This window comes from Cydia strobilella, chromosome 10, assembly GCF_947568885.1.
Source record: "Cydia strobilella chromosome 10, ilCydStro3.1, whole genome shotgun sequence".
NCBI lineage: Eukaryota > Metazoa > Arthropoda > Insecta > Lepidoptera > Tortricidae > Cydia > Cydia strobilella.
This window is the reverse complement of record NC_086050.1, coordinates 11,053,921-11,079,181: the sequence shown is the minus strand read 5'-3', so window position 1 is coordinate 11,079,181 and position 25,261 is coordinate 11,053,921. Positions and strand designations below refer to the sequence as shown.

Sequence of the window (25,261 nt, the reverse complement as noted above, 5' to 3'; positions counted from 1 at the left end):
ATAGGGAACAGCATTTTATTTATGTAGACACACTTGTATTTTATTAATAAAAGTTGTTTCCACGGGTTGTTCATGAAAATGTCTATGTTAGTGTAATAAATCCCTAGAAGTAATAATAATTATGATGTATATTTTCATTTACGGTTATGATTCCACAATGTTTTTTTCTGGGATGGAAAGGTTTATTTTATAACTATAAAAAAGTGAGTATGAGTATGAGTATGAGTACCGTATTTACCAGTTAGGTTCTAAGCAACAATGCATTACATTTTTTACGTCTGTGTTAAATTCGCAAATCTGGAGGTCTATTACCTACTTATCTCATTTTCACGATATCGTAAAAACGGCTATCTTCATGCGATACCAAATGCGAACACAATTTATAAAGCGGATTAGCGACCAGTGTTGCGTGAAAAGCAGGCTTCACATTGGCAAAGAGCTAACCGAATTTGTGCAACCGAAAATGAGAAAGAACTCGTTTCAATTTACATAAGAAGTAAGCGCGCGAAGCCAGCAGGGTCACCATTCAGTCAGTCTGTGGTCCTCGATTCGGACGCCGCATTGTTTTTTTTATTTCCGATTTCTGCGCCGGCCAGTGCGTGCGTATTCGCAATGTGCGCGTATGTTTTGGTTTTCACTTTCCTCGCGGCTGCGACCTTCGTTAGTGATTGCTCGGCAAAATTAGCACGTGAGTTTTCTTTAATTACTTAACCTTAGGGCTAGGGAAGGATGCGTTTTCAGGCCAGGCGGTAAATCCTGAGTATAATTTATGTTCGATAACCTAATTGCAATAATTGCAATACGGCGCATTATTTGTTAGCAATTGTGTATACCTATCCGGAGTTTGATTGTGAAATAAGGAATGACAAATGTCTATTGCAACATGGAATAGATGGTGCATATTTGTTAACCGGTTTTAGAGGTTTATGGGATATATCGTGAGTATAATTGACAATGAATGCGTTATTTTCAATTTAAATGAGAACAAAATTTATTTACATTAATACCATGCAATGCCATGGAAATAGACAATGCTTCATTTGAGAATTATGAACAAAAAAAATATCAACAGATTTTTCCATTTTAATTTAGTAATTTTCCTGGACCAAATTATTAAATTCCGTTCTGAACCTTTTTTAAGTATGACAAGTAAGTAAGTATTCGGATGGCAACTGAACCTGAATTACTGTTGCGATTTGGATTGCAACTGTAACATAGTGTTGTGGTGTAACTGGTGCAGCGTTGACACGGTCGATGTCATTGTCGATCTCTTTGATAAAGTAAGTGACGGATTGAACGTTCTAATCATTTATCGACTGTCGATATCTCCGAGACCACGGGACGACGCCGTCGTCGAAACGTCGGAGGTAAATCTTAAAACTTAAATACCTACGCGACTAAGTCCCGTTTTACAATTTAGTAATTTAGCACATAATGGCGCATCAAATAAAACTCGGTTGCGCACTTGCCCAACAACGACATGCGTGCCGCGGCAACGGCACGGCAACGACAAATATTTCATTTCCTGTCTTCAACTACTTTACTTAGCTACTAATACATGCACATTTACTATGATTTATTGAGACTTTAACCTCTTGTATGTGGTATATCAATGACTTTAAAGTTGAAATTGTAAGTCCTCAACGGGCTTCATCATCGCAATCACTTATTGCATACGACCAACTGCTGGGCAATGTTGGGGGCTACATTCACATACACAGTATACACACCCTTGAATTTCACCGCAAATGTACCCAAGGGCTTGCTCACCAAGTTTTGATGCATTAAAGCGGAACTGGTAAAGCCTCCTCCACCACAACCGATTTGAAAGCCGCGCCCCATGCCGCTCTGCTACGTACAATCAGCAGTAGAAGTAGCTAAGCGGGCGTGTTCAAAATGATAATTAGGTACAAAATGAGACGATTCTACTAACAATTAATAAATGAGGAGGAAGTTATATTATGAACACCACAAAACGGCAAAATTTTTAATATGTGGGTGACATAATGAGACAATACAAGCATCTTCGACAATTGATACCTAATACAGGAGGGCTAAGATGGTCGGCTCTTTATGCCTGTCACATTCTAACAAATACCTATATGTATAAGTGCAAAAGTGACGCATGGCATGAAAGGTGATAAAAAAAATGCGACCATGATACCGCTACTGCAGAAGATACAGAGATGTCAATAAAAAAATCTGGCTCAAATTCCTTATGGGAGTAGTTAGTCATGATCAGTCATCAATATTTGTTTGGCAGCACTAGCAATGATGCTCGATAACTATTTACCAGTCTCGGCATACAAAAGGTGAAAATGATTAACGTGAAATGCTTTGACCTGGACTTATATCTTTATTCTGTTTGTCTTCTCTTAACCTAAATATAATTCAGATTCAATCTGATTTATAGATGATGCGTCTAATTTGTATAATATTAGCGTATTTAGGAACCTCAGTTAGGTATCTCAGTCACGCACGTAGCATCGACGCGTTACGCAAAAAGATTCGCGAACATGATATATGGATAATGATCTTCCTGCTTCGACCAAACCTAAATCCATACTTTTCGCTGATGACACAACTATCATAGTTAGTGGTCATGATCAAAATACCTATGAATCAGATATTAATAATGCTTTAACAGACATAAATAGATGGATAACAAATAATAATCTCTTGATTAACCTCAGCAAAACACACTATATGCAATTTCACTCGTATGGATCAATACCTCCTCAACTCAATATTAATATTAACGACTTTGCATTACTTAAAACAGGTAACATAAAATTCTTAGGTTTAAATATTGACTCATTTTTAAATTGGAAGGAACAAATTAACTCCGTATGCTCAAAACTTGACCGTTTCATTTTTGCACTACGAAAATTACGACTTTCTGTTTCTTGTGAAGCAGCTCTCTCTGCTTATCATGGCTACGTCTCATCCATACTTAATTACGGCCTTATTCTATGGGGTAACTCTGTTGATGTCGAAAGGGTATTCAAACTCCAAAAGAAATGCGTGCGTGCTATAGCAAATGCTCATATACGGACTAGTTGCAAACTACTTTTTAAACAGATGAACATATTACCTCTAGCTTGTATGTATATACTAAAAATCTGTAATTTTTCAAAGAAATACCCAAAATATTTCCAAAAGCGTACAGACATGTGTTCACTTAACCCAAGAACACAATACAAAGATATCTTACATCAGCCACGATGTATGACAGATATATACAGAAAAAATGCTTATAACATGAGTATAAAAATCTATAATAAATAATTTACCTGTTCAAATAAAATCACTTGAAGGCAATAAGTTTAACACAACTCTAAGGAAATGGCTTCTTGATCACTGCTTCTACAACATTAGTGATTATATTGCCTATAAAGAGTAAAATGATGATTTCACTAATTGTACATAATGTTTAATTTACTGTTGTTCGTTCTTTATATTTTTAGCCTAATGTATTATCTTTAAAGTTAAATTAAAATAATGTACGCTTGAAAAATTTCTGTACCTTATAGTTTTTTATTTGCATGGTTTAATTCATTATTAACGATGTGTAAATTTGCATGCTGTTTAAACAGCTGAAGAAGGTGAAACGATTGTATGTAATGTACATTTAACCTAAGACAATTATTGTACCCTTTTTCTGCAAATAAAATTATTTCTATTTCTATTTCTATTTCTATTTCACAATTAAATAAATAGCATCATCATCATCATCATCATAAATGTGGACCCTTCTTAGTCACACACATTTAATTTAAATTCTTAATCGCAAAAGCGAGTAAGTAGGTCACTGCGAAAACGAAATTGCGATTTAATACCAACAAATAAAAAACATTTTTAATGAACATCGATCGCTTTAGCAATAAGAACGCCTGTCAACCTCTTATTTTAATTTTTGTGTATTTTTATATTGTTTATTCTATTAAGAAGTGCAATAATAAGACCATTTATTACAAGTATTAAACTAAAAGGGAGTTTTTACCAGGAACATTTTGTTTTGGTTAGTACTTATAATATTCCCAATCCCAATATTTCGGCACTATTTTGAGTGGGGGTAGTAAGGAAGGAAGGAAGTCACAAAAACAAATGTAGCTAGGTGAATACCTCGTTTTTCAAATAGTATTACTAATGTAGATGACCATCGGCTTGAAATTATACATAGAATATTTGTATTGGAGTACAAAAGTATTGCAAGTTGTTATCTTACCTTCGTCATAGGACTAGGAAACCTGTCGACCTCATTTCTGATCGTATAAGGTTATTCCCTGAACTCGAATTCGCGGGTTTTAAACCATATTAACTACATACTTCCTTTTTCACTTTTGTTATTTAAAATTTAATACAATGGATATATACAGCAGCAGCAGAAGTACCTATTAGCTAATGAACGAGCCCGGTGTCCGAAATGAATTGCGCACACTTTTTCATATGAGGAACGAAACTGTGTAACTTCCTTTATTGCTAGTAAAAATTTCCAGAAATGTTGAAGGACTTTTCCAACTTAGGTATTGGAAAAGTTCGATCCGCAACCTGCCTCATCACTCAACATGCGCTTGGGAAATGAAGAGAAGATTTTTAATGATGTCGCCTTTCTATAGGTCAAATATTTACTTGCAGATTCGTCAATAGGCAGCAATATTTACAAATAGTATGACAAAAAACAGGAAAAAGTCCAGTAATCTGGCAAAGCTTTTAAAGATAGAATAGAAAAGCAAAGTCACGGTTAATACCAGCCCTCATCAACGCTATATCGGCGCTCAGGATTGATTACGAACCGACCTTATCTTATTTATCGCTTTCCCCGCTTCTTATAACGTCCTTTTATGTCCTTCTGTACGGTAGAGACTTTTTAATACCACTTTAATGAGCACTTACAAAGTTTTGCAGTCACTGATAGCCACGTTTAGGAATTTAAACTTTAATGATGGGATAGAATACGATTTATGGTTTTATTAAAGGTTAGACTTAGGTTTTATTGGCAAGTCGTTGAGGCAAGTTGCTAAAGTATTATCGGGGTATTCATATGTGAACGATCCTCTCTGTTGCGGTTTCTTAGGGCCACAATTCTATATTACATAAGAAAGAGAATATTATAGATAAGCGATATACTATAAGGCTACCGATGCCGACCCCAGGAAAATAGTATCTAGCTGCCGGGCATTTATGACCCAATTGCTTAACTTGCCCTTGGCCTGATAGGCCAATTCTTAAAATTACACTGCTAAAAAAGGTTGAAGAATTCTCACAAGTTGTGTGACATCACGGCCATCTCGTTTATTTCCTTGCAAGTGTTATGAAAAACGTATGCTCACGTATAATATATTAACTAATCGTAAACACGAGTCAAACCATCCACCTTGCAGGTTGAGTTTCTATTTGACTCATCTAAACATTGTGGGGACTTATGTCACATGCTTTTAATGTGCTTTTAGTAGCTTTGTAAGCCTTATACAAAAAGTAACTTTTTGTAGTAACTTAATTATAAAATTCCAGTAAGTAGCCGTGAGCCGTGAGCACCGAATTAAATCTGCATACAGATACACATACCCGGTAGTGATTTGGTTCGGAGTTTTCAAAAGTTAGTCTCGCATTATTCGGTTCAGTGACAGTTTTCATGGGTAAAGAAAACAATATGTTTTCAGAGTCACGTCAGCTTTAATTACTTCTGGTTTACGCTTACATAAGCACCACATGAATTTACATAATTTGCATATTGTCCGTATTTAAATTAAGTTGCAGTTTATGTTCTCAATATAAATAATAAAAATTCCAGATTATCAATAAATAAAAGTAGGTAAATATAACTATACAGGCTGTACCTGTAATGGGTCAAAGAGGGCACTAGTGTGTGTTCACTACGTTCTGCTAAGCGAAAATGGTGCCGTCATATAGCTGAGCAGCCGTCTCCATACAAAATATAAGTATATGGATGGAATAGTATTTTGTGTGGAGACGGCATGACGGCACCGCTATCCTAGGAAACCAGAACTACTTTTTTTGTAACTAAGACGTCCCGTCGTTGGCTCCTACAATATTTATGAATCTCAATGTCAAAGTAATTACAAAAAACTAGTTAACGGTCGGATATTTTGGATGCACAACAGTTTAAAACAGGACGCATGGTACCTAATTTCCTCCTTTAAATTATAAAAAGAAGGCCACAAAGATAAGTTGCTAATTGTTCTTGTGTAACAGATTACACTGATTATAATTATGGATAGCTATGTCCAGTCAGAAGCAAATTCAAGGTCTCATATAAATGTAAGGTCATTGTATCTTTTGTTCTGGTAAATGCAGCTTAAACGGCATTATCGTAGGTCATCTATTTTTGTTACTGCTAATGTTTTTTTTAATTTACCTAATAGTAGGACCAGGCAAATATTTTGCATTTGGTAGATATTTCTGCAGCTTATTAGATAATTCTCACATTTTAGTATGCCTACTACCTATAAAAGCTTTTTGCAACTGATTGTACCTATTCAAGCAACCAATCGTTTGGCAGTAAAATTATTATACAAGATGACTAAAAAATAAGTGCATTGCCGTTGCCAGGGAGGTTTTGGGATTATAATGAGCAACTTTTACTAAGGGACCAACCACGAAATCGCGAAAAAAAATTTACCCTCCCAAAGAATATTGACCAGCCTAAACTTATGAAACAGCCAAATTTTTATACAGTAATGGTTGCTCAGTATAATCGCAAAACCTTCCTGGCAATGAGAATGCACCTTTTTTTAGCCACCCTGTATAATATCTATAAAAGCCATGTAAGTATATAATTGTTGTTGTAATGTCAGTTTTCAAAAAGGAGATGGCGGGACGACTTGGACGCATTCTACCCTAAATGGTGGGAAAATGCCGATGACAGGGTCGAGTGGAGAAAACGAGGGGAGGCCTTTGCCCAGCAGTGGGACACCAAAGTAGGCTGATAAAAAAAATGTCAGTTTTTAAAGAAAGTAGCTGTTTAAAACTAATAAATAAATAATCTACGTCACTAATAATATTTAATTTTTTCAATAAGACACATCACACAGGCGAAAGCCTAGTGTGTAGTAAATAAAAATGGTAATAATTGCCCTGTTATGTAAGCTATTTTAAAAATAGGTAGCAGTATTAAGAAATAAGTGCCTAGATAGGATGCTCGCAGCGAAGCACCAGACCATTGAAGTACAAGGGCTACTTGTAGTAGTCCTAATTAGTAATAATTCTGGGAATTTGGCAGGGATTGTATTATTAACAAGGCCAGATAGAGAACATGCAATTTATTAACTAAGGAGACCCTACTTACAAGTCATGCCACTAAATCACAAAATAGGTGGGCCGCTAAAGAGCGGAGTCCAATGTTACAATGAAACGGGACGCAAGACTGGCCAGAATCAGATACTAAAGTTCATTGCACTCGCAAAAACCATGGTTGACGATGTTATCCGAAGAGCGCCGATACCGGTAGTAGCGGGCGGATTGCAGGTCGAAGAAGGCGGGCGCCCATCAAGCCCTAGCTTCGCTAAGCCAGGCTGAGAACAACCCGCAGAAACTGGTTTGCGAGCGGACCCACGTTGAAGAACCTTAGGGACGCAGCTGTGCCTTACAGTGGAAGGCGACGTCAACGCACCACGCTGAGAAGCTAGCGACGCGCCAAGGCGCGTTGGATGCCGCAGAAGCCCATCACGCTAGAAGTTGGCAGCAAGTTAGCGCAAAAATAAGTACGCGCGAGATGCCCAATGACACGACTCGCAGTGCAATTAGCGTGAGCGATCATATCAATATCGAAACCTATCCGATTTTAAAACCAGCATACCGCCTCTGTATGCAGTTTGTTTGGGTCCGGTTGCGACAGCGCAGCGGTCAAGGCCGCTCTCTGGTTAAACGCGTTGTTACGACTGATCTGTAATGTGTCAAAAGCCAGACGGCCTTCTCAGTCGCTATTCTTCTTTTTTGAAGGTCGCGTTTGTTTTGAGAGGTAGCTACATATTTGCGTTTCCACGTTTTCGCGTTGCCGACCCTTTAAAAAACTTTACATTTTACAAAAATCATTTTTATTGTAATGAAAATAACAATATTTCGCAGCAAGAGTGTGTAATCATAGCAGTCATTGAAAAACCAGTTTGAATTTTGAATTTGATGCGCGGGACTTCGCTCAATTTCACGTATCACTGTTGGATTTTTTTAGATCTCGTAGAAAATAATACTGTAATGAATTTAACTGGACATTGAGTTCTGAAGTCCTAGCCAAGATGACGCTCGTTGATAAAAAGAACCGGCCAAGTGCGAGTCGGACTCGCGTTCCAAGGGTTCCGCACATTACACAATTTAAACAATGTATCTTTTATGTGAAATGTCTATAAAAAAATATATTTGAGATTCTCACAAAGAGCTCTTTCTTCTGATATGTAACACGATATAGTTTGACAAACTTTATTTTTTAATTTTCTCATTTACCCCCCAAAAGTGGCCCCCGTGTTTAAAATTAATATGTTTACGTTACATGTCCATCTTTGGGTCACAAACTTACATATGTGTACCAAATTTCAACTTAATTGGTCCAGTAGTTTCGGAGAAAATAGGCTGTGACAGACGGACAGACAGACAGACAGACGGACAGACAGACAGACGGACAGACAGACAGACGCACGAGTGATCCTATAAGGGTTCCGTTTTTTCCTTTTGAGGTACGGAACCCTAAAAAAGCACTTGCAAGACTGAAACCGCAAGAAATTACTAAAACCGCAAGAAAATACGACCTGCCGAGGATTTCCCGAGGGACTACAGTATGGGGTTCTTCAAAAAAGGAGTGTACAGGTTTTTAACCCTTAAATGCATAATGATGTATATATGCATCGTATATTTGATGGTCCGTGGCTCAATATGCAGCTATCCAAAATCACATTTATTACTTTTATACAGCATGACACATCTATTTCAATTTATTAAAAAGTTATACAAAAAATCATGCATTTAAGGGTTAAAGGGTCGGCAACGCGCATGTAATATCTCTGGTGTTGCAGGCATCCATAGGCTACGGTGACTGCTTACCATCAGGCGGGCCGTATGCTTGTTTGCCACCGTCGTGGTATAAAAAAATATATACTCGCAGTCCGTTCTAAGATACAGTCAACAAGTTGCAAATCACCTAATCGATAGGTTTATTGGTGATATTGCCACTTTAGTTAAAGTAAAGTAATGTGTCGCCATGTACGAGTTATTAAAGCAAGATAAATTAACCGGCTATAAATAAGCACCTAGTACATCATTAATTCGCCATCACATGTCGTGTTCATACATACAAAAAGGTTAACTACACTACACGTAGCCATAATAATAACTCACAGATAATTAAAAGGACCTTGTCACACTGCCTTCCCAACTTAACCTAAAATCAGGCAGTCATTATAACTAAGGGCGATTGCATATGGTGAATTAGCAGTGACGTACCTAGCGATGTCGTTTCGAGGCCGTCACTTGGGTTAACGTACAGTCAGCTAAGCTATTGGCTTGGCACCCCTGCATACACATTTGTATGAGTATGTATGTATATGGGTGTACACACCCACTTCCATGGGTGTGCAACTGTGCACGAGTCAGTAATACATTACGGCTTATTATTAACCGGGCAACTAAAATATTAAACAGGAACTTTCATTGGGCATATAATAATATAATTTGGCCGTGCATTAATATTTTAGAGCCTAAAAATTTATATTAGCTCTAAATATAAGCATCATATTATTTAAAAAAAACTGGCATCAATTCAAGCCACAAAAAATTATAATTTGGGATCTCGAAATTATAGTTTGGCGACTAAATAATAAATTGGCATTTATTATTGTAAAGCGTATGATTTTTAATATTTGTTGTCATATAGTTGTTTACATCTAAGTAATTATATTAAACACATCGTTGTTGTTGTTGCAGTTGACCGGTTAAATACGTGCCATACATTACTGACTCGTGCATTTCGCTCGTACTTGTCCGTACATGTATTGGCGCGAACGAGACCCACGCGTGACTGACATTATTTAGATATCATTTTGATGGCACGATGAACGCGCCAATGATAATGATAAAATATGATTTTAAAAAAATGACACCATTCAGATATCGTTTTCATGTCTAGTGTACGTTCGAATTGCCCTATAGGCCTCATAATGGTTATATCGAAAGGCAAGTTTGATTGAATATGCCTTCAGGAAAATTTTATTTGAGCTGTTCAAAGGAGCTAAAAGCGGTCCGGGAGACAGTTGACCCTTTTGTTTATTATTTGCCTCCTGCACTTAAGTATAATAAGATACCTCGCGCGTTGAATCATGCTCCCTATCCTATCGTATGCGATGCATGGGAATTAGTTTTGCGTGCCTGAGTGGCGTTTTCGCGAATTACACAATAATCGACGGAATTTACTGGTGTTAAAGCGAAGATATTTTGCGGTTTGATAAAATAAATTATTGTATTCAGACTATAGTTTCAACTTATATTATTCGAATTCCCAAAATGAACTTTATTGAAACAGCAGATTGATTAAAAAAATCCTGTGACATGTTAGGCTAGGCATTTCAATAGACACCTTTATACTACAACGAAGTTCGCTTAGATTTCGATTCAAGTGTCGTTGGTAAAAAGCTAAATAATCTATTTTTATTGTGTTTACCATTCTATATGCTCCTTAAATCCTTGCGTGAATGCCGTGAAGTAATATCGAACATGAAATATTGCAACATGACAGATTTAGTTTAATGCAGTTTAAATAGACGTAAAACATGGCTAACATTAGAATGGCAAATCGTAAGGACGCTTGGTTTAATACGAAAATACTACGACTTTTATGCTGATGGGGCCACACTACCGGGAAACGCGTTAATTATCGCGTTAATTCGACGTTTTTTATACGACCATCATCAGTTATATAAATTTGTGTTATTTTTTAACACCACGGGATTACAAGATACAGACACACGTCATTTAGACAAATACGGCCATAATATCTGTACTGATAATTCAGCTGCTTTTAGTCATTTCGATAAGCTACCATAAAGTAACACTGTTTATTTTAATATTACAGCGGATTTCATTCATCCCTGCAACAACACTGAGCCGGCCTGCCTGATAAAAGCTACCCAAGATGCAGTCATACCCTTTACAAAAGGCCTGCCGGACATCGGGGTGCCTTCCCTGGATCCGTTTGTTATTGACGAATTGCCCATCCAACTGCCTGGAGTAAAAGTCACCTTTCTGGATGGAAAAGCAACGGGACTGAGGAAATGCCAAGTGCTGAATGTTGAGTAAGTTGAAATTGTTGTTTTTGGAGCTCCGAAAGTCCGAACCCTAAATCGCTAGAGACATGACCGTTAGCACAGATTTAATATATACGCTAGATGACGCAAATACCACGATATGTATTGAAACCAAGCGTGCCGACTTTTTCATACAAAATGTACGCATAATATAGTTTAAAATTACTTATCTGTGATAGGAAATATGTTCTTGCCTTTGGTTGCTCGCAATTTTTGGGCTGTTGCAGTTTTTTATCATGCAACGAAGCATTTTTTAAGTTTTCACGGACGTCCGGCTGCAACAACTGACGCGCGTGGACTCTAAAGAGCGACGGTCAACCTCGACGCTTGGTCGGGGTTCGGACACGCGGAGTAGATGCATTTGCGTCTTCTATGGTATATTTATTTTTAGGCTCAAATCTATGTTCATGGGGCGTAATTCAAGACGAACTCAAATATTTCACGTCGAGGGATTAACAATTTAAGAAATAATTATTTATGAGTAACTATCGCGGTAACCGAAGACAATATTAAATAATTATTTTCCAACATACAATATGACGTACGAAAAAAAGATGAATATCGACAAGAAGGTAATATTTGTCTCAATACGGCACCAATTAAACATAAATTACGCATACAAAATAATATACTATGTAAAAATGTATGCTTGATTTCACCAAAATATATATTCAAGCTATGGACTTTAACATGATATGGTAATGACTACTCAAAAATAAATGAATATTCTCCGTTCATGTTACTGAAGTTGAAGTAAGGACATCGTGTAACCTTTATTTTAATAAATCAAACAAGTCCAGAAATGTGGAAACACTTTCTCGAACAACGGACGATCAACCGGTTTAACATGTCATCATTGACGACCTTGACACTATTTTTTCACAGTTATTTAATTTATAAACATAAAATATCGCAATTTTATATTTTGTGCTATCCAAGGTAACTAAATTTTAAAATTATACTTGAATGATGTGGAAGTTTTGGACTTAAGTATCGTGTACCTATTATCACAGTGCCAACTGATTTTATTACCCATCGGAAACAAACAATTTAAAAATATGCCAAGCTTCTTTTGATGTTTTATTATTGATTCGGTCAAGTTATGTTCTAATGTATGGGGAAGACAAACAAATTATAGTCAGTATTAAATGAACGGAGTATGATACCTTTAGGTATGGTACTTTACGCACACTAGCGTCCCCTCCCCTTCCCCTGACGCAACCCCCCCTTTTAGCATGAAATATTTGTCCCGGTTGACGGTCTTTTCTTTTGAGAAAAATATTAGAGAGGAAAAAAGTGTCAAGATACGAAATGGATGCATCCACAGGTGCATTATATCAAAAAAGTCAAATTATTATTATACTTAATGACTCTAACTTTTCAATTCTTATAATAAAATTATTGCTGTAAATACGTGCACATCGTGTAACAGAGTGACGTATTAATAACGTGTGATTGGATATGATTAATTGTTTCTGTTTTCATTTCAAACAATAATTTTAAATTATTATCATTTAAGGAAGTAGTAGATTTTAAATAATTTTACGGCCTTTAACATTACTTACACAAAGCTCATTGAAATGAATTACAACGAACTCAACATCATAGTGAGTCCTATTTACAACGTACTGGCGGGACAACGACGGAGCGGTTTGGTTTCGGAGAATAAAACTATGCAGAGTAATATTAAGCGATCGGCGATCTATCAGATAGCGTTCGGGCATGCATGACTTTTCCTCAGTTCTATCATCATGTAACTTATACTGCAGTTGGCCATGAACTTTCTTAAACGACTTTTAAACACTGCTTTAGGGGCCTATTAGCCTCATGCATGAAGTTTAAATTTGAACCAAATATTTTTTATTTGGATGTTTGTTACAAATGCATTTCCGTTATTAAATTATCATTTAACTGCTTTAAATAACACATAAAAAGTACAAAAATTGTGCGCAAAAACTAATGAGTGAAACGCAACGCCATTTTTCGAAACGTCACGTGACGTCACTCGTTAGACAGATTTGTTGTTTTGTTCTGCGTCGCACTGATTTTGAAAGAAATCTAGTATAAAATGTATTTTCGTGGCGATTTTGCAATTCAAAATGGTTATATCTTAAACATCGGTTATTGTCGACTAATTCTAGATAAACGCTTGTTTGAGTTTTGTTAGGTTACCACCGGGTTGATGATGAAAACTAATACTTGTACCAATATTTTAACTTTATTCTTTCGTTACCAACATAATAACCACCAATTTACAATAAATATTCCAAGACGTCTACACTGTAACTCGTCTGTACACGAACTGCCCCTTATCACAGTGTACCCGCCTTTTAATAACAATTCAAGATGGCGGGAACCAGTGACAAGGAAGGGTCAACTGATACTCTTTTTTAAGCTAATCGTAAAAGTAAAAATGATCAAAATATAAGCTATAATAAATAATGATCCTTACAAACAGTGTTGCTAACAGACGGCCATTCTGATGTAGGAATGTCCCTATTCCGAATTCCGATTAATGCTCGGCCATTCTACAAAAGGCGTATGGCCTCATACAATTATTTTGAATCTCTACAAAATTAGGTTTAAAGAATTTTATTACTCATAAGAATATTACAATTCACTTACATGAGTACTTATACTAATAATTAATTATCTTGACGAGTACACTTTTATTTGTTATATTATATGATATTACGTGCAAAATTAAGTTTTTGCAAAATAGACAAATTGACACTCAAAATTAAGGATTTAATTTCAATAAACACGTCTAACAAGACTAGTCTTCTAAAATGTAACTTTAATCTTATACATCATTAATAAGCAATAAGCATATAAAAATGAAACTAAAATAAAATAAGACTTTCTAGGACAATGTATCACTTTTATAATCCAATCCATTATTTCAAAACTTGCACACTCATCGTCGTCGATTTATTTATACAATTTTTCAGCGTAGACGTCGATTCCTTGCAAGTGTGCACGTCACCTTTAACGTGATCACACGCTCCTTCTTTGGTGGACGTCACCGTAGATGAGGTCACACACTCCTTCTCATGTGTCTAATTCACCGTAGACGAGATCATCTATACCTTCTTATGTGTACTCGTCACCGTAGACGTGATCACTCATACCTTCTTATGTGTACTCGTCATCGTAGACGAGATCACACGTTCCCTCTTATTTGTACACGTCACTGTAGACGAGAGCACTTATGCATTCTTATGTGTACTCGTCACCGTAGACGAGATCTCACCTTCCTTCTTATATATACGCGTTACGTCACCGTAGACGAGATCTCATACTCAAAACGCAACTTGAATCATCTGATCATGACCTGGCACAATCAATTGCTTTAAACCTTTAATGAAATCAAGACTATTGTAGAGATTATTTATAGAAAGTTTCATGATAGTATAAAGGCTCTCTCCTTTTATGAGTTTATTAGCTCGAACAACGCTCAGGAAGCGTTTAATATCCTCTGTGACTTATTGAGACTTCTTTTTGATCTGTCTTTTTCCATCATTAAATTATCATCATCATCGACAAAAGGGGATTAAGTGATTATTTAAAGGTATCCGCCAGTCTTGTCACGTTAAACGACAGGTACATTTCCAAAACAGAAATAATGATGATATTTCAGTACAAACATTCATTCTCATTTTGTCACTGATCACCGCATTACACGGCATATTTCAGAACAAACATTTTCTTTCATTTATTCACTGATCACCGCATTGCACAGCATATTTCAGCACAAACATTCATTATCGTATCATCACCGATCACCGAATTCACGGCATATTTCAGTTCAGATATAATTTTTCTTGATTAATCACTGATCACCGCAGTATACGGCATATTTCAGCATAAACATTCATTTTCGTATCATCACTGATCACCGAATTCACGGCATATTTCAGCATAAACATTCATTTTCGTATCATCACTGATCACCGAATTCACGGCATATTTCAGCATAAACATTCATTTTCGTATCATCACTGATCACCGAATTCACGGCATATTTCAGTTCAGATATAATTTCTTGTTTAATCACTGATCACCGCAGTATACGGCATATTTCAGCATAAACATTCATTTTCGTATCATCACTGATCACCGAATTCACGGCATATTTCAGTTCAGATATATTTTCTTGCCTAATCACTGATCACCGCAGTATACGGCATATTTCAGTACCTGAATTGAATATAAATGTATTAAATATCACACCAACATAAATACTACATATAACGCAGACTATGTTGCGCTTATTCTAATCATGTAAATATTATTAGTATTATTTTTTAGTTACACTTTATTTAATGACATTGGTCATCAAGTTTGAGCTGGTCACGAGTTTTTTTTTTAACTATGTATTCACAAATCGCCAGAAGTTTGCGATAGCAAATATATATCTTTTAATAATAATAAAGCAACCTGGAATAACATGTCCTCGCAGGTACCAAATAGAGATCAGACAACAAATATACCTTATTATTAAAAAAATTAATAGTAAGATCTTTAATAATTATCAAGATGTATGTACTATCCTAAATAACCCTTTCATCTATCAAATATTTTTAATAAGTTAACAACCAACAGTAAGGCAGTACTTAATGTTGAATATTGTCCATATTACGATGTTCCTATTGTCAACAGCAGTTGAGCAATAGTAAACCCTTTGGTATTGACGATATTTCAAGACTTCCCTTCAAATTATTATTGAATACTTAAGACTCGTGGTTTTATTTTATTGATTTATTTCATTTGTTGGTTTAGTAGTCATATCGATTTAAGCTTGTAATGGATTAATATTGCTACACGTTTCAGATATTTTCGTACATAAACGACATGGCTACCAAGTATTTTACCTAATTATTAAAGCCACATAGTCCACAATTTATTAGTCATTTAGTCATGTATTATATCATGTATTGTGCAATAACGTTTAATAATGAAAGTTTAACATAATAAGTCTTACACCTATATAAACAATGCATGGTTTTGATTTTATATCTTCGGGTCCAACCCGTAGTCAACATGAATGCAAGCATATGCTGAGATAAAAAACCTCTTGATAATAATAATAATTATGAGTAACAAATTATGTTGTTTGGTTTAGGCTACCCATTATTTGACAATATTTCATTCATATACTTAATAAACGGAAGTGTAAACGAGTAAGTCCCGTTTCAATATCAGGATTATTCGATAATTTCTTTTAAATTATATTACTTTGACGGTTACCCGCTTTAGGTCATTATTATAGCCATTAAAGACTCATGAATACTCAACCAAATTTAAGAACATCAAATAAACTAACGAGTGATTCATTACAAGAACAAATTCCATGTCACAAAAAAAGATGACTTTAATTAATTACTTTATTAAAAGTATTTAATTTCCAAATATAATCGTATTTTTTTTAGAAACAATTTGTAATACGGGTTTGTATTAGGGGTTTTGTTTACGGTGCATTTGTTATCCTAATTCGTTATTCAGACTAAATTCCAGATTCCACAATTAATGCATGTAATTATTTCAATACGTATGCTTGGAATATCTTTTTTTATTTATTATTATTTTGGCTTTACGAAAACAAGACTTTATTAATATTACTGTCATAATTCACGTATAAAACCCTGGGCAAAATAAAGTTTGGGTATATATGTCGAATACAATTTATCTTGCATATTATTTTTAATACTATTTTACTATATCGAGATAGGTATTCGTAAATAATTATTCAAATTAAGAACCGTTATTAAATTAAGACTTTTTTGTCAATTTATTTGTTGTATTGAAATTGACATTTGGATAAGTGGTACTTTCTTCTGAATTATCAGTTATCAAACACACTACATATTAGAATATAAAATATGAGACTAGAATTTACATCATGCTTACTTGTCAAGATAATATTGAACAGAAACAGCATATTGAAAACGAAGCACCTTATTAATTACTATTTTATATGTACATAATTACATGTCACTATGGTGATTTAAATAATGGAAGAAATGAGATTCTCTTATGAACGAAACTTATAAGATCATGTTATTTCTTTTGCAAAGATTTTATCATATCTCCTCAGTAATAAGCAGAGTTTTCATATATATATGGAATGTCTCAACTCTATGGCTAACGCGCTCAAGTTCAAATTGAACATTAAGAAAACAGGTATCACTAATGTACGCGTATATCGATTTCCTTTATATTTATGAACGAGCGATAGTAACGCTGCGTTCCTTTTATTAGTCAAGTGTATAACTCCTTCGTCTTATTTTTTTTGTAGGTGTACACAAAAATACAAGTACGAGTAATGTATAACACATGTAATATGATATTTCATTCACATTATCTGTAATTTATTCAGTTTTAATCTAAATTGCACTTGAATGAGAACTCCACATATTAGCGTGTAGCGACGTTATTAAGTTTTTCCTTTTATTATTATTGTTTATTTGTATGTTATACATATTTACATGGTTGACTCCTTATTTTAGTGTTGTAAATATGTTTATGAGAGTTGTAATAAAAGTCTAGCGCCTTCATCCACGCACTTCAAGGTCTCACATGTTCATCCACTATACACATCGATTTCACAAGATGTATGTTCGTATTTACTGATACTAGCGTCTACACGTACGCCATCATTTCTATTTATGAGAATTACTCAATATAGCTCTGACTGTACATATGACTCTACATGTAACTACATAGCTCTGACTGTACATATGACTCTACATGTGACTACATGTGACTACCAGTGACTCTACATGTGACTACAAGTGACTCTACATGTGACTCTACATGTGACTCTACATGTGACTCTACAAGTGACTCTACATGTGACTCTACATGTGACTCTACATGTGACTCTACATGTGACTACATATGACTACATATGAGTACATGTGACGACTACATAACCGACTACATATTACGCATTATAATATTTTCTCTATATTTGTCTTTCATCTTAAGTTAGTGTTTTTATAATATGGATATTAAAGTAAAATATAAAAGCACTTACAAAACAGTACAAAAAATATATAAACACAATATAAAAAACCTAACCTGGCCGCCGGCAGCGGGGCAAGGCCCATTTTTTCGCATTATATTCATATTATATGATTCCAATTAAGGTCCCTTATTTTTTTTATTTACGTATGAATTAGTATTATTACAAAACATAAATAATAAAATGTAGTTACTGCCATATAATACACTATACGATATTCAAAATATTCTCAATAAATAATAGAAAACGGGAAAATGAGTTTTTTAATTTTCAAAATATGCGAGTTAATCAAATAATAATATCGACTTCCCAACGACCTCGTATGAATGATGAGTGATTTATTTGCATATGAATATTGGGTTACATAAGTAGTTGGGTACATTGACACAAAAATAATTGAATGCTCAGCGCATAAAGTTACGAGATATATATATATCATGAGGAGTGTACAATATGGAAAATAAGACATATGCTCTGCTCCATAACTTGGAGATTTAACATACCAGAGTTGGCAAAATTAGAATAAGGTTCGTTTTTCGACAGCTACATCATTAATTCCTTATGAAAATATTTGAGGCTTATTTTAGTTTAAGAACAGATTGCATTCGGGACAATTATGACACTGACGCAAATCGCGTTTAACCACTTGGAACTCGAGGCTTTTCTTATTCAAACGCAGCATTAATTAAGAGATATTCAATAAAATTGACAAGTTATCATTTTAGTTCACTCATCGGTTTCACGGCTACTAAGTAGTGTATTTATACAATAGGGATGATGACACATGTTAAATTGTATAACATAATCTAGTAAAATAGATAGCAAATGAGCAATTAATCGCAATAATATGGATATTAAAATAATATATGGAAATGATAAGAAAATACAGGATCTAAGTTTCAAAATCTAGTTTTTTCAACTTCCAAAAAGGAATAAAGTAAGGTTACATTTTATCCAAAAAAAGATTGTATAGCAACGATATGCATAAACGCAATATTTCACAGACAAAATCGCAATTTTACTTATTTTCCATACATTTAAGTTGGGCTCACAGTGACCTTGACGTCACGTTCATATCTTTTTGTTAGGACCGTTTCGCGAGTGAAGTACGACTGTCGGACTTTGACTATCAATTCTGACTTTTGTATTGCTTTAATGCAATGGGTCCCATATAGACATTGGATGAATTGTAATTAACTGATATTTACTTGTTAATATTTATGACATGTAAAATTTGTAATTTTATCAATAAAGGAATATGAATATGATCCTAAAAATAAACCTGATCGATTGATACCATTAAAGAAAATTTGTCATCTAGCCTATTTTAGTACCACAAACTGACCTCAAAGATGCAGCAGATCGTAAATTTTTAATGTGTATAAAACAATATCCTACTGTAGTCTGCTATTACACTACTGCTATTTTGCTACGCAGAAAACTAAACAATGCATCCTTAGCCTGAACTTGAAATAATCGATGTGTTACAGCATCGTACAATCGATTTTCATAAAATAAAAATAAGAAACATTCTAATGACACGATCGACTTTTCACTAGCTCCTATGCTGTATTAAAAAACGCTTAATAGACAACTGTAGATTTTAAAATTTCATATTTTTAATTTTTTATTATTACTGAGAATACCTGTTATTTGTTCGTACGTTCTTTCTTCACATACATATGCCAAAATTACTACATTAAATGATATTATCTTAGACGACGATAGATTATCTAACCAGTTTTATTTAAAATGAAAGAAGGTAAAAGAAATACATAAAAATTATGACTGACTTACCATAATTTAACATACTTTCCGGTAAATAATGTTTTACTCACTGATACCAACGGAAAGAAAACCTTACGTTCGTGGGGCGTGGCAAAACAAAATCTTATCGATTTTTGTTGGATCCAGCTTCTGATTGTTAGGTTACCACCGGGTTGATGATGAAAACTAATACTTGTACCAATATTTTAACTTTATTCTTTCGTTACCAACATAATAACCACCAATTTACAATAAATATTCCAAGACGTCTACACTGTAACTCGTCTGTACACGAACTGCCCCTTATCACAGTGTACCCGCCTTTTAATAACAATTCAAGATGGCGGGAACCAGTGACAAGGAAGGGTCAACTGATACTCTTTTTTAAGCTAATCGTAAAAGTAAAAATGATCAAAATATAAGCTATAATAAATAATGATCCTTACAAACAGTGTTGCTAACAGTTTCAATACACTTATTATTTGAATTTGTACGTACTTCCAACACGTCGATCAAGTTTTATCGCCAGCTACACACTAGTTTGAAGTTAGTAACACGAAATTACGGATGTTTTTGCATTATTATAGGTTTGTAGATTAACTTTAAAAACCGATTTTATATCGTACAAACGTTTAACTGTGGCTGTATAAGATTCTGCCTTTGCTCATTTACGCAAGTGTAAGGTTCAAAAAATATTTCTGGTGTATTTCTTTTCATCCCTGGCCTTACCTTATGAAATCGAATAAATACAATTCAACAAAAGAAATCAAGAATAATTTACCACTGTATATCTTTCATGTAAATGAATGTTTTTAGACTAACTTATATTTTTAACAATTTACTTACATCATTTTTGATAAAAAAGATTCAATGCGGGATTAGTAAAATTAGCACAATTACCAATTGTACCAGGCGGGGAAATAAAGACACTATTTTTCCATTTTGTTTCCAACCAGTTGCTCATGGGATGGGGACGCAGAGGAGTACACTGCTTTTCTGTACTAAAGCAGAAACGTATCACTTTCTGCACACTTTTTAGAACAACAACGACCCACTTTCAGAGCATGAGATATGAAAATTTATAACTCTGTGCAGATCAGTCCTCTGTGGCCCGGTCATGTAGGCATCCCACGCAGATTGCCTCACAGCAATTACCGGCGCGGTGCATTATTCTCAGTTGCGTAAACCGACTTTGAGCGAACCTTTTGTTGCTGTAGTGCCTGTGAGAACTTAAACTTGAAGGTTCAATGAACGTAACCTTGCAAAAAAATCGTCCACTGTTTCGAATGTGCTTGTGTCCCTTGAAATTGTGGTATTTTAAATAGTGTTAGTTAATTTGTAGGTAGGTTCGCTGCGCTCGGACCAATAAATTGCCTCGGATAAAAATGGATCGCTTTATGCCCTTGTTGTAGAATCTACTATTTCATACTGCTCTTTGCCTGTTGATAATTTATAAGTATGTACCTAATGATTTTCTGTTTATTGGTGATTTTTGGGGGTTTTTAAGTTGGTACATAGTATTTTATACGTATTCTAGTTTCATTGCATGCTCTTATGCGATTCTAACATATACCTAAACCGTTTCGATATTTAAAAACTCAATAGTGCTGACAGCATGTAATAAAATAATCTTATACAATAGTTTATTTTATGTTCTCTTAACCTAAAAAAATCTCATAGGTTACCTACCTACTTCAATATTCTGCCCAACTACGATTAACAGACGTAGCGGCCACTGGAATACTTCTTCATTTGTTTACCGTTTCAACGAATTCCAGATTATAGTTTATAATTACTTAATTATTTTACGCGTGATGGTGGCAGTGTAGAATTTGTGAGAATTCAAATTTAAGAAATTACTTATGTTTAATTTCCAGGGCTTATCTGGAGAAGAACGTTTTCCAGCTGCAGGTGCGATGCAACATCACCATCAAGGGAAAATACACGGCGGTCGGCAGGCTGCTTCTCTTCCCCATCAATGGAGAAGGCGACGCTAAGATCAAAATCGGTAAGTATTTGTATCAACTAAATATAGAAAAATATAAATGTTATATGGATGCCGAATGCAGCAGCCTTGCTGTTGTATGCGCTGACCGCTGTTGCAGCGTTGACGCGGACGATAACGGTACTTTGTTGTTGTTGCGCTTTTTCACTTCTTACCATTTTTAGAATAACTAGGCGTCTATAGCTATAATAGTCCGACAAGAAATTGTAGAAAATTATTGAGGGCGCTACTTCCTATGTATGTATGTTCACATTTTTGACGTAAAATGCTTTAACATGGCTACAATTTAGTATGGAATTTCTTTAATTCCATTCTTTTTAATTTCTACTATTTTATAAATCATAAATCATTTATTTGCATTAAACGTTTGCGTTTATTATGCCGCACTAGTTAGTCTTTCTGGGTATTTTTCCGCAATTCTACAACTATTGTGCCTATTTTGCGTGAAACGAGGTAGCGCTACTCTAACCACCCCAGCTCCTCCATGAAGCCTAGCAATGTTTTGAGGTTGCTAACTGCCTCTTTTAGGGTGCACGGAGTCCCTAGGTATTTGCTCCTAGTATATATATATATATATATATATATATATCGCACTATATAAGTAATTTATTTTCAGAAAAGTGTCTCGTTTTTCCAAAGAAGCTATTTTTATGCCTTTAGACGATGAGCTTATTAGATTATGAATATTGTGTTTTTATTTCTATCTAAAAAGTACTTACTTTTTTTTCAGTGAACTCCGTTATCAAAATGGACATCAAGACTAAATACTACAAAGACAACGAGGGCCGCGACCACTTCGGCATCAAGAGTTATAGATACACTTTCGACTATGGTGATAGAATTTTCTACAACATCACCAATCTCTTCAAGGGAAATCCCGAATTAAGTAAGTGAATTTAATGTTTCTGAGTTATGAGTTGAGAAAGTACTTTATTAAATGTTTGGAGAAGTTGCATATTTAAATGTATAGTTACAGTCTCTATACTGTTAAATTGAGAGTTTATATGTATAACGTAGACTTTATAACATATCAGTTTTCTAACTTGGAAAACTTAGATGCAATATTAATAATTAAGTTAATTGTAGATTTCCTAACTAAGTACACCAATTATTACAAAATTTTATAAACGCCTCCCACCTCGGCCTCTTATATAACCTCAAACACCGCAAATAATTTAATGCTCCTTAAGAAGCAGTTACTCGTAAGTTTTCGGTTTTCGAGGCGTTTGGGGCTGAAACTTTAGAATCGAGCCCGTGTTCTCTACAGATGGCGGGACACTATTACGCACAGTGAATAAGTATATTTTGTGTCGTCATTTAGCGAGGAGGCAATACGGCCGGCCTTCTGAACACCCTGCCCGTTGACAGCTATCCGAGCACAAAGCACAAATGTTTATCTTTGAAATAGGTCATTTCTATTGTTTAGTACATTATAATTATGTTTGTATTGTTATTTACCGTTCATGAATAAACCCTAGGTGTTCGATAAATGCCTGTAGATATTTCACAGGTCTGGCAATTTTACTCGTCTTGAATAGACCTCATCCGGGCAGGCGTTTTTAGTTTTGCTGTTAAATATTACATTGCAATATTCAAGGTGATTCCCATAACAAGGGCAAAATACACATATTACCTACATGTAGGGCCTACATATATTTTCTAAACATGTTTTAATATTACCTATTACTATCTATTGATTACAATGTTAAAACATTTTTCAGGTAACACAGTTCTCGTATTCCTGAATGAAAACTGGAGAACAGTCACAGAAGAATTCGGCAAACCGGTCGTAGACTATGCCATGAACGTCGTAGTGTCCACAGCAACGAAGTTTTTCAACGCTGTGCCCTACGATGAGCTGCTTTACGTACCCATTCCTAAATATTGAAAATAATAATTTAAAAAATCAATCGATTATACCTACCACTGATTTGTTTAAAACCGTGTGGTGTTATCCGGTTCGTGATGAGAATGGACTTTTAATTATTATCACTGGCATGAAAATTACGTTAAAATGATTGATACAGAATATTAGTAAAGTCATTGGAGTTTTATAATAAATGCTCTTCTAATTTTTATATACTCACTACAAACTATTTGTATGACAGCCAAGTAGAGTTGAATCTGGCATAATTATTAATGTAGTAATTCATTATCTTTAATACCTAACAAAACTTGGACATAGGTACGATTTGTAACTATTTTCCATTGGAGGTATTAAAGACAAGGCAAATAAGTACTTAAGATCGGTAAATTATAAACAACTTTTTCAAACTACGTTGGTTCCTATTCATTCTGATAGCGGACTGAGTAAGTGTTGATATTAGCAATCGATTTAATTATTTTAAGTTGAATGTGAGAATTAAAAACCACCTTTACGTAGCCTTAAATCGAGGCTTTTTAAATCTTTAATTAAGCAATTTGTATATACGAAACAGGAGTTAATTAAAAGAGATTATATTCAATGTAGTATATATTTAATAATTGTCAAGTATTGAGGAATAGGATTGTAAAATGTAAACATCACATGTATCGTAAAATTAAACTATGTTTTAATAGTTATTTGTTTTACAAAGGGGCAAAGTTGTTGTTTAACCGCTTGTGCTAATATTGATACCCGAGCAAGCGAAAGATCCCAAAATTGAACCACGAGCGTAGCAGTGGTTCGAAAAGGTGCATCTTGAGCATTGCGAGGGTTTCAAGGCACGAGGTTTAAACAAGTTTTGCTACCGGGTGACACACAAAATTTTTCATCACACCAATGCGAGGAAAATACTAACTGTAAAATAACAAACAAAATCAAATCAAATCCAAATGAACGTTATTAAATATTTATCATTCAAAATCATCATTTAATAAAGGGCAATTCAAGGAAATAACTCAAAATTTACATCAGATTACTTTGCCCCACATGTGGATGAAAAACAACTTTCTCATCAGTTTTAGAATAATCAAGAGAGCCTTTACCGTGTGGTGTGGTGAAAATACCATTACCTACTGAAAAAAATGTCATAGTACATATCTTCTAGAATTTAGGCTAAGTGCTGTATAAATATTTCCCTTGCTATTGTAAACTCTTGCCAGTTGTTGTGGTATTTGGTAAACCTAATTGTTACCGTTTTTCAGAGCCCGGCTACGATACAGATACGATAT

At 34.7% G+C, this 25,261-nt stretch overlaps 2 protein-coding genes across 2 annotated transcripts in view; one reads left to right on the top strand and one right to left on the bottom strand.

The window, feature by feature from the left end:
• The window catches only part of LOC134744939 (mucin-5AC-like), a 403,822-nt gene that overhangs the window by 216,198 nt on the left and 162,363 nt on the right, over window positions 1-25,261 (bottom strand). The window lies entirely within an intron of this gene.
• Window positions 320-24,008, top strand: LOC134744664 (circadian clock-controlled protein daywake-like). The gene is made up of 5 exons (XM_063678566.1): window positions 320-688; window positions 11,078-11,297; window positions 21,981-22,111; window positions 22,839-22,994; window positions 23,830-24,008. The coding sequence occupies exons 1-5, from the start codon at window positions 613-615 to the stop codon at window positions 23,994-23,996; spliced, it is 750 nt and encodes a 249-aa protein (XP_063534636.1). The 5' UTR covers window positions 320-612; the 3' UTR covers window positions 23,997-24,008.

What these genes read in the sequence shown, in the direction of transcription:
- LOC134744664 (XM_063678566.1), top strand. Translation starts at nt 613, where the DNA reads ATGTGCGCGTATGTTTTGGTTTTCACTTTCCTCGCGGCTGCGACCTTC. An exon ending in TTGCTCGGCAAAATTAGCAC is followed by an intron (nt 689 to 11,077) that starts GTGAGTTTTCTT and finishes TTAATATTACAG; the next exon opens with CGGATTTCATTCATCCCTGC. An exon ending in TGCCAAGTGCTGAATGTTGA is followed by an intron (nt 11,298 to 21,980) that starts GTAAGTTGAAAT and finishes TTTAATTTCCAG; the next exon opens with GGCTTATCTGGAGAAGAACG.